The following is a 10,289-nucleotide window of genomic DNA, read 5'->3' on the forward strand; positions in this document are numbered from 1 at the left end:
GGGCGGTGCGAGCGGTGCGCGCGCAGCAGGCCGGTAGTGGCCGTGGAGATGGAGGAGGGTGGCCGGGATAAGGCTCCGCTGCAGCCTCAGCAGCCTCCGGCGACGGCACCGGGCATCGCGGACGAGAAGCCGGGCGGCAAGGAGCGGCGGGATGCTGGCGACAAGGACAAAGAGCAGGAGCTGGTGAGGCGCAGCCCTGGGAGCAGGCGGAGGAGGCCGCGGGGCTGAGTCACGGCGGCTCCGCAGGCCTTGGGCCCGACTGCCAAAGGCCCCGCAGCGTCTGGGAGAGGGCGGATGGGGCGACCCTCGGGACTCCTGGCGCTCAGCCTCTCTGCCCCTCATCCTCCATTCCGCGCTGTGTCGCCTTCGCCGACGTCACCAGTACTCACCACCGACTTGTGAGGTGGGCCCGGGGAGGTCATGTCACCCCTATTTTTTAGTACTACATTCACGCAGCCTGGCCCAGAAGCCAGGTTGCCTTCTTTCCTGCCTTCCAGCCAGAGTGCCATTCCTCCTCTCTTTTCGTGTCCACCTGGTCCCTCCTAAGGAGGCAGGTTCACTCTCTACCTGCCCCAGGGTGAATGGGAGGAAGATGTGTTTGGGATTCCTTCTCTTGATGAACTTCTTCCCCCAACCCTTCAGTCTGAGGAGGACAAACAACTTCAGGATGAACTGGAGATGCTCGTGGAACGACTGGGGGTGAGTCATGATGTTGACACGAGTGGGTACATATTTGGATCTTTGCTGCATGTTGCTTCATTCCATTTTGGGGCAACAATTTCTATGTGAGGTATAGGGAAAGATGGATTGTTTAGGGTTAGCGTTATGGTGATGTTGTGAGAGAGGAGAATTACAAAGGATATTTGGAAGATTGTGTAGCTTACTACAGACTCTCAACTGGGATCATTTGTTTTTGTCCCAGGCGGTGAGCAGGGAGTTGGGGAATCACAGATGAATAAGACAGTCACTTTCCTAGGGGAGTTGGTAAACACCTGTGTTTGACTTGAGAGATGTGGCTTCTTTTTGTCTGAGCCCTAACATCTCCTGAGCAGGAGAAGGACACATCTCTGTACCGACCAGCCCTCGAGGAACTGCGGAGGCAAATCCGATCTTCTACAACTTCCATGACTTCAGTGCCCAAGCCTCTCAAATTTCTGCGTCCACACTATGGCAAACTGAAGGAAATCTATGAGAACATGCCCCCTGGGGAGAATAAGGTAAAACGGTTTCAGAAGCTGGTGGAGGTCTAGCTTAGGAATTCCTTTTCATCTAGACCATGGGGCTCATGGTGAGTCACAGGAAGCCTAAGGGACCTGAGATCTGAGCTAGTTGAACACAGTTGATCATGCCAGTATGTTTTTTACTGGGATAAAAGCTGACAGGAGGATTGCCTTCTCAGAATACACTGTTTTCTGTCATTTATGGTGGATCTTGGGATTTCTTTTTCATGATCTGTTGTTTTTCTTTAGAGTACTCTCTGGGCCCAGGGTGGGTCTCAAACTCACAACTCTGAGATCAAGAGTCACATGCTCTACTGACTGAGAGGCACCCCTCATGATCTATTTTTAACTTATATTTAACTTTGATCTTTCTGTTTCCTTCATATCCCATGTACATTCACTTGTTTTATTTCTAAAATAAACCCCTCGTTGAGTCACTTCTTTGTCTAATGGTACAACCCTAATCCAGGAAATCTTCAGTTCTCACCTAGACAACTGCAGCCGTCTAACTGGCTGCCTTCCTTTTGTTCGTGACTTATACAGTTTGTCTTTCGTATAGCAGCCACAATGGTCTTTCTAGATTGTGAAAATCTTTTCTTCTTAAAACCTTTTAATAGTTCATTATTGCAGCTAGAATAAACTTTAGAGCCTCCATCTTTTTCCATTCTCTCCTTGTTATCATTCTTCAGCCATGTTGGTTTAAAAGGGAGATAGCAACACTAACCTTAGGCTTATCTTGAGCCTTAGCTTAGATATAAAGTATGTAAATTTCTAATACAGAGATTGGTGAAGAGTTACAACTTAATTGGAGAGATAGTGACCTTAGCCTTGACTCCATAATGTCCCATTACCCTCACCCTGGACTTGACTTTAAAGCACTGGTTTCTTTGTAGCGTTTTGCTGCTGACATCATCTCTGTTCTGGCTATGACCATGAGTGGGGAACGTGAGTGTCTCAAGTATCGGCTGGTGGGCTCCCAAGAGGAATTGGCATCATGGGGTCATGAGTATGTGAGGTAAGACCTTTCTTTCTTGAGAATCTAAAAGGGTTTTGAGATACAATTCTGAGTTCTGTCTTGGAGTACCTGTGTATTGCGTTTCCCAAATACTGAATTCCTTGAACCATAGAAATGCTTCCTGTGAAGTTGTGCCCCCTTAATGGTCTGGGCCTATCCATAGGCATCTCGCAGGGGAAGTGGCTAAGGAGTGGCAGGAACTAGATGATGCGGAAAAGACACAACGGGAGCCACTGCTGACCCTGGTGAAGGAGATCGTCCCCTACAACATGGCCCACAACGCGGAGCACGAGGCCTGTGACCTGCTCATGGAAATTGAGCAGGTAGACATGCTGGAGAAGGACATTGATGAGAATGCATATGCCAAGGTCTGCCTCTATCTTACCAGGTAAGTGAACATGGTAGGGATGGGTAGTAGGCCTACCCTCCCCAGTATTTCTCTCTCAGTTGTGATTTCTCTGTTCTCTCAGAGCATCTTTAGCATCGGGCTGCTGTTGATTTGTTGATGTCTGTGAGCTTCTTGAGGACAGAGACTTATGTCTCTTTAGTAGTCTAGCATGTAGCATAATGCCTGGTATACAGTAGGCATTTAGTATTTATTTTGGATAAGTGAATTAAATGGGGGTAAATGAATGTTCCAGAACTTCCTGACTCCTTTGTTATTTCTATCTCTGTAGCTGTGTGAATTATGTGCCCGAGCCTGAGAATTCTGCACTACTGCGCTGTGCTTTGGGTGTGTTCCGAAAGTTCAGTCGCTTTCCTGAAGCTCTGAGATTGGCATTGATGCTCAATGACATGGAGCTGGTAGAAGATATCTTCACCTCCTGCAAGGACGTGTATGTAGAGAGGAAGTTGGCAAAGGAAGACATGAGCTCATGGATGGGGCATTTGTATGAAGAGCTGGGACTTGTAGTTTCTGGTTAAGGCTGGAGGGGCTTTTCAGTCCCCTTAGTGGACTAGGGCTGAGCTGATATGATGGCTCTCTCCCACAGGGTAGTACAGAAGCAGATGGCATTCATGCTTGGCCGTCATGGGGTGTTTCTGGAGCTTAGTGAAGACGTGGAGGAGTATGAGGACCTGACAGAGATCATGTCCAATGTGCAGCTCAACAGCAACTTCTTGGCATTAGCTCGGGAGGTGAGACCCTTTGCCCTTTTCCATCAAGGCTTTTTTTTGGTTGTGGTTCTACTCGTCATTTCACCTCCCTGACTATAACTTTAACTAGATTCTCATTGGTTAGAATTGCTATTCAGTGGGAAAGCAGAAGGGGACAGCTGGGGGAGTAGTGGGGGAACAGTTGTGACCCTCTGACTTCTCTTCAGCTGGATATTATGGAGCCCAAGGTGCCTGATGACATCTATAAAACCCATCTAGAGAACAACAGTGAGTAGCCATCTCCATGTGTGTGAGGACTGGAGAATTATTGTTATTTTTAAATGCTTCTTTCTTTTTTCTTTTCTTTTCTTTTTTTTTTCTTTCTTACAGAAGGAGCAAGCAAGGGAGGGAGGGAGGGAGACAGAATCCCAAGCAGGCTCCATGTTGTCAGCACAGAGCCTGATGTGGGGCTCAAACTCACGAACTGTGAAATCATGACTTGAGCCGAAACCAAGAGTCAGATGCTTAACTGGTTAGCTGAGTCACCCAAGCACCCCAGGACTGGAGGATTCTTAATTATGAACCTTGTATTTGGAGTGGTGGCTTGGTCCAATGTGTTTATCCCTTTAGAGCTAAGAGTTCCTACATAACCTTTTCTCCAGGTCACTGTTGGGGGCATAGACAGAGGATTCTAAGGGGCCAGTTCAGAGCCAGAGACCAGCCACCATGCTGTGTTCCTTTATTGTGCTACTCTAAACCTTTCTGCCTTTCCTTTCATTTCCCTCCTGTGCAGGATTTGGGGGCAGTGGCTCTCAAGTGGACTCTGCCCGCATGAACCTGGCCTCTTCTTTTGTGAATGGCTTTGTGAATGCAGCCTTTGGTCAGGACAAGCTGCTGACTGATGATGGCAACAAATGGCTTTACAAGAACAAAGACCATGGTATAACTTTATGCCTACTTTATCTTTGTTTTGCTTTGGTCGCTTCTTTTGTCCTTCTAGTTTCATGTGTTAATGTGATGGGTCCCCAGCGCAGTTTTTTAGAGAGCTCTTTGTAACAATTTTCTTAGGGTAGGATCATTTTGAGATTGATAGATTTTTCCTTGGTGTAGGAATGTTGAGTGCAGCTGCGTCCCTTGGCATGATTCTGCTGTGGGATGTGGATGGTGGCCTCACGCAGATTGACAAGTACTTGTACTCCTCTGAGGACTACATCAAGGTTGGTCTGGGCATAGCCTGATAATGGGGACATTCTCCTACCATGTTCTAGGGCCTCAAGGCCTCCCTTTCACTGGTAAGATCTCTCTGTTTTCAACTCCAGTTAAGGTGGAAGCTACAATGAAGTCCATGTTGTATCCTTTGCGGTGAGGAAGGTACAGTAGCCTGAGTGAAGAATCTATTTGCATTTTGCAGTCAGGAGCCCTTCTGGCCTGTGGCATTGTGAACTCTGGAGTCCGGAATGAATGTGACCCCGCACTAGCACTGCTCTCAGACTATGTTCTCCACAACAGCAACACTATGAGACTTGGTTCCATTTTTGGGTAAGGCTTCTTGCTTTTTCTGGTAGTACTTAGCCTGTAAGCTTTGTGAAGACAGGAACTGGGTCCTTTTCATCTTTGTTTTGCCAAGACTGCCACCATATCTGTTGAGTATTTGGCTCTTGGTGACTGTTGAAATGATGAATAAATGACCAGTCCTCTTTTTGTTCCTTCTTTGTCCTATCCTTGGTTGTGTGTCGGGGACTGCCTTTCCCTTGCTTTTGCAGGCTAGGCTTGGCTTACGCTGGCTCCAATCGTGAAGATGTGCTAACACTGCTGCTCCCTGTGATGGGAGATTCCAAATCTAGTATGGAGGTGAGGAGAGGCTGTTGGACTTTTAGGGGAGGTAGGGAAGGTGCTCTGTGTCCTACCACTCTGTGATAAGTAATGAAAACTCTGTGTGTGTGTGTGTGTGTGTGTGTGTGTGTGTGTGTGTGTGTGTGTGTGTGAGTGTGCACGCACACACACGTGTTTATGGGGGTGATATGTGTCACTTCAATGAAATCTCTTGGAACTGGTGGTTCCACCCAGGTGGTGTTGAGGTTAAAGAGGTAACATTTTGGTATTGAGTTCCAGCCCTTGAGGTCCATGAGGAAGTACTCGGCTAGAGTGGGGAGTAGCTTAATCCAGCTTGGGGTGGCTGATTCTCATTCGTTGTTTTAGTCATTGGCCAACCTTAAGTTTTCTTAGTTGTGTAGAGTCATATTAGTAATAGATAAATTTAATATGGTGGCTAAAAGCATAGCTTTAGTCAGAAAGACCTCAGTTCAAATCTTGCCGCCTCTGCTTACAAGCAGTGTGATCTTGGACATGTTACCGAGTCTCTTTAGGTTACATTTTCTTCATCAATGAAAGAATAACAGTAGTAGGACCTGTTTCATGGGGTTATGAGAATTAAATGTTAATAGCGTACAGAGCAGTTGACGTGGCTGATAAATCATAAACATTCAGTGAATGGTTGCTCTTGTTATTTTGACATGCCATCAGAAAGGGATCACTACCTAGTGTGGTTACAGTGGCCTGAAGGAATTGGCTATCTTGAATCGAGGTAGGTATACAGCTGCTTTAATAACTTACGTATATAATACTGATTCTCCTATTTCTAGGTGGCAGGTGTGACAGCTCTAGCCTGTGGAATGATAGCAGTGGGATCCTGCAATGGAGATGTTACTTCCACTATCCTTCAGACCATCATGGAGAAATCAGAGACTGAGCTCAAGGACACCTATGCCCGTTGGCTTCCTCTTGGACTGGGCCTCAACCACTTGGGTGAGGGGATATCTCTCTGGGCAAAGGCTGACAGTAACTGGATACAGCAGAGGTCTTATGTGTTAGGCTGTGCTGGATGGAAGGAAGTGTCCTCTTGACTCCTTGAATTTGTCCTGTAGGGAAGGGTGAGGCCATTGAGGCAATCCTGGCCGCGCTGGAGGTTGTGTCAGAGCCATTCCGCAGTTTTGCCAACACATTAGTGGATGTGTGTGCCTATGCAGGTCTGTGTCTTTGTGCCTCTCCAGTGACTCCTTACTTCTCTCTTGGACCTTTTTTCAGACTTTTTTTCCTTTCTCAGTAGTCCTTTATTTATTTATTTGTTTATTTTTAAGTTTATTTATCCTGAGAGAGAGGGAATATGCGCATGTGCATAGGGGAGCAGCAGAGAGAGAGAGAGAGGGAGAATCCCAGGCAAGCTCCATGCTGTTAGCACTGATCCCTATGTAGCGCTCAGTCACAACCGTAAGATCACGACATGAGCCCAAATCAAGGGTCAGCGGCTTAACTGACTGAGCCACCCAGGCGCCCTCTTTCTCTGGTTTGCTTTTGGATTCTTAACTTCTATTACTGGAATAAACTTTTCTTTGGTGCCTTCTCCTTTCTACTCTTTCTCACCCTTACCACCATGCTGCAGGCTCTGGGAATGTACTGAAGGTGCAGCAGTTGCTCCACATTTGTAGTGAACACTTTGACTCCAAGGAAAAAGAAGAAGACAAGGACAAGAAGGAAAAGAAGGACAAGGACAAGAAGGAAGCCCCTGCCGACATGGGAGCACATCAGGTTCTGTGCGCAACTGGGCACTCTCTGAGTCAGGCTCTGAGAAAAGATACCTGTGCAGAGGAGCTGGGTTTGGGTTTGTTTTACAGACCCTGTGGGTGATGCTGTGTATTGAGACAGGCATTAAGCAGGGTTCTATACATAAGGGTCAGGGTGTGCCCCCACAGGACAGTTTTTTTTTCTTACATGGGACTTGAGTCCAGGGTGAGCTTTTTGTTCCCTGAGCTTACTGGATTCTGGTGCCTCTTCAATTGCAGGGAGTGGCTGTGCTGGGGATTGCCCTTATTGCTATGGGGGAGGAGATTGGAGCAGAGATGGCATTACGAACCTTCGGCCACCTGGTGAGTATCACATGGAGGAGATTGGAATATCTATTGGTTTTGGTGCTTGGAGTTCCCCAGAGGAGACTTTGCTGATGGGTTTTCTCCTTTCTCCTGGGGTTGAGAAATAGTCTTTTTGCTATGCCCTTTCTGTAATATTTGATAAAGGCCTCTATTACCTATCAAGTCTCTTCCTATAACTGAGTTTGTACTGCTTTCTGTGATGCTCTTATTACTCTCTTTTATCACCAGCTGAGATATGGGGAGCCAACACTCCGACGGGCTGTGCCTTTAGCACTGGCTCTAATCTCTGTTTCAAATCCACGACTCAACATCCTGGATACCCTAAGCAAATTCTCCCATGATGCTGACCCAGAAGTTTCCTACAACTCCATTTTTGCCATGGGCATGGTGGGCAGTGGTGAGTATCAGAAAAAGGTCAGAAAAAGAAGTAGCTTGAGGGAATGTTTGAGGCCCATTTTTCAACTCTGTAATGGTTAACATTTCCAGGTACCAATAATGCCCGTCTGGCTGCAATGCTGCGCCAGTTAGCCCAGTATCATGCCAAGGACCCCAACAACCTCTTTATGGTGCGCTTGGCACAGGTAAAGAATAGAACTGTTTTCCTTAAAGTGTGCCAAGGGAGGTATCCGTGGTGATGGAAGGGGGACATGTAGTGAATGACCTCAGGGGACTTTGAGTTCAGCCAGGAGGGAGTGTATGAATGAGTTGGGGTCTTTCTATATGGCCAGGTTAGGTGATGTCTCCTCAGATGTGACCTTCACTTCTCTCTCTGTTGTTGTTGTTTTTTTCCCCCAGGGCCTGACACATTTAGGGAAGGGCACACTCACCCTCTGTCCCTACCACAGTGACCGGCAGCTTATGAGTCAAGTGGCAGTGGCGGGGCTGCTTACTGTGCTTGTCTCTTTCCTGGATGTCCGTAACAGTGAGTTCCTGTCAAGAGTCTCATACAGTGGCACATGACCCTGTCTCCACCCTTACCAAGGCCACCTTATAATTTAGGAGCAAGACTCCAAATTAGCTCTGTACCATTCTGGGTCCCAATGTTCTTTGGGCCTGTGATGGGCCTTATGGAGCTCATCTCCCACAGTTTTGATCTGGCTCAAAGAGATTGTTTTCAAGGATGAAGAGCTGATCCCAGTTTCTGCTCCAAAGTGACTGGGGGAAATTGATGATCAAGTCTGAAGGCTGTGGTAGAGTAAGGTGGGGGCATCTCTGGTTTGTAGTAGGGGTGTATGAGGGGAGGAGTGTTGGTTCAGCTGAACGACTGAGGGATTAGAGAGTCAGGGCTGGAGTGGAGTCCCAGGGTTCAGGCCAGGCCTGCCTTGATGCCTCTAACTGTTTGTCCTGTGTTCTTCCCTCAGTCATCCTAGGCAAATCACATTATGTATTGTATGGGCTGGTGGCTGCCATGCAGCCCCGAATGCTGGTTACATTCGATGAGGAGCTGCGGCCACTGCCGGTGTCTGTCCGTGTGGGCCAGGTGAGGGGTTGAACAGACGGGAGGGCTCTCGAACTTGGGGAACGCACACGTACCTGTTTCTCTGAAACTGGTATGGGCACTGGGTTGTTATTGCACTCCCATGTGCACACTCCCATCTGCTACACCCCCATTTCAATTTTCTCACCCTACAGGCAGTGGATGTGGTGGGCCAGGCTGGCAAGCCTAAGACTATCACAGGGTTCCAGACACACACAACCCCGGTATTGTTGGCCCACGGGGAGCGGGCAGAATTGGCCACTGAGGAATTTCTTCCTGTCACCCCCATTCTGGAAGGTTTTGTTATCCTTCGGAAGAATCCCAACTATGACCTCTAAGTAGCTACCAGGGACTCTGAGCTGCTACTGATAGGCCAGCGGGCCATGCTTCCTGTTGTCAGGCGTGTGCACTGCTCTAGACCTTTGGGGGAATTGGTACCTCCTGTTATTTTGTTACTGAGTGAGATAACTTTGTTGAATAAAGACCTTTATCCCTGAGGTCCCTCTATGTCTGTTTTCTGGGGTGTTGTGGCCAGAGGCCAGACTGGGGTGGGGAGTGGATGTGAAAAGGCATTGTTTATAGCAACTCTGAGCCGAGGCTAGCAGGGAAGCTGCCCTGAATGGAACAAATTAAACTCCATGCCTTTTTCCCCTCTTTCTTAATCATCCTAAAATAGTGATTCATCTTTAGGGGCATGGACCCCTAAGAAGCTGATAAGTGCAATGGATTGTCCTTCTAGGAAGATTTTAATACCAAAATTTAATACATTTAATACATTTTAATACTGTTACAAATAATATTTTGATACAAACTGTTACAAATAACTTTCTGAGGGGCTGTGTATCCCATCCCCACCCCCACCCTGCCAATGCACATCCACCTCAAGCCCATCATTCACTGACTTTGGGTGAAGAATCCCTGTTCTAAGAAGCAGCAGAGTTGGCCTTACTTTCTAACTTCTCTGCTGATAAATGAAAGGGATATATATATATATATATATATATATATATATATATATATATATGTATATATATGTATGTATATGTATATACACATTTTTTCTTTCTTGACTGGACTATGTGGCTTTATTGGGGAAAGCCAGGATTACAATGGATTTAACACTTGGCATTGGGCCCTTCTTGCCAAAGGGGGGCACAATATTGACAAAGCTCTGGTTGTACTGCATCCACTGCTTGGCTCGGCTTGTCTTCTTTTTCTCCTGTTTGACCACTTTGGAAGTCTGCTCTCTTACTTTCCCAACATGGGCCAGGAGACCATGGACTTTACCTCCAAGCATGTGGCCAGCTACTTCCAGGGTGGTCAGAGCCTTCAGTCCACACTGATCTAGGGTAGCCTCATCCTCTAGGGGCATGCCTGCCAGAAGTACGACTTGATCTTCTGAAGCGATGCCCTCCAGAGAGGCTACATGAGCCTTGATCTGAGCAACCGTCTGTCTCCTGTCTGGTGACCTTGAGGTGTATAGCTCCCAGGCACAGACAAAGAGCTGCATGTCTGTGACTGAACAGCCAGGGACATTTTTATCTCCTGTGATCCTC

At 47.3% G+C, this 10,289-nt stretch overlaps 1 protein-coding gene and 1 pseudogene across 1 annotated transcript; one reads left to right on the forward strand and one right to left on the reverse strand.

Moving 5' to 3' along the window:
• Positions 1–9,230, forward strand: PSMD2 (proteasome 26S subunit ubiquitin receptor, non-ATPase 2). Its single transcript, XM_025913836.2, has 21 exons — positions 1–183; positions 643–699; positions 1,053–1,217; positions 2,114–2,235; positions 2,399–2,623; positions 2,913–3,071; positions 3,228–3,372; positions 3,558–3,618; positions 4,124–4,270; positions 4,441–4,547; positions 4,742–4,869; positions 5,094–5,181; positions 5,973–6,135; positions 6,255–6,356; positions 6,770–6,915; positions 7,170–7,253; positions 7,485–7,653; positions 7,743–7,837; positions 8,052–8,178; positions 8,618–8,736; positions 8,889–9,230. The coding sequence occupies exons 1-21, from the start codon at positions 49–51 to the stop codon at positions 9,069–9,071; spliced, it is 2,727 nt and encodes a 908-aa protein (XP_025769621.1). The 5' UTR covers positions 1–48; the 3' UTR covers positions 9,072–9,230.
• Positions 9,231–9,808: 578 nt separating this feature from the next.
• On the reverse strand, positions 9,809–10,289 carry LOC112849925 (ubiquitin-like protein FUBI pseudogene; annotated as a pseudogene).

This window comes from Puma concolor, chromosome C2, assembly GCF_028749965.1.
Source record: "Puma concolor isolate L17-30 chromosome C2, mPumCon1.1.hap2, whole genome shotgun sequence".
Classification (NCBI taxonomy): domain Eukaryota; kingdom Metazoa; phylum Chordata; class Mammalia; order Carnivora; family Felidae; genus Puma; species Puma concolor.

What these genes read in the sequence shown, in the direction of transcription:
- PSMD2 (XM_025913836.2), top strand. Translation starts at nt 49, where the DNA reads ATGGAGGAGGGTGGCCGGGATAAGGCTCCGCTGCAGCCTCAGCAGCCT. An exon ending in TCTTGGCATTAGCTCGGGAG is followed by an intron (nt 3,373 to 3,557) that starts GTGAGACCCTTT and finishes ACTTCTCTTCAG; the next exon opens with CTGGATATTATGGAGCCCAA. An exon ending in CCGACATGGGAGCACATCAG is followed by an intron (nt 6,916 to 7,169) that starts GTTCTGTGCGCA and finishes CTTCAATTGCAG; the next exon opens with GGAGTGGCTGTGCTGGGGAT.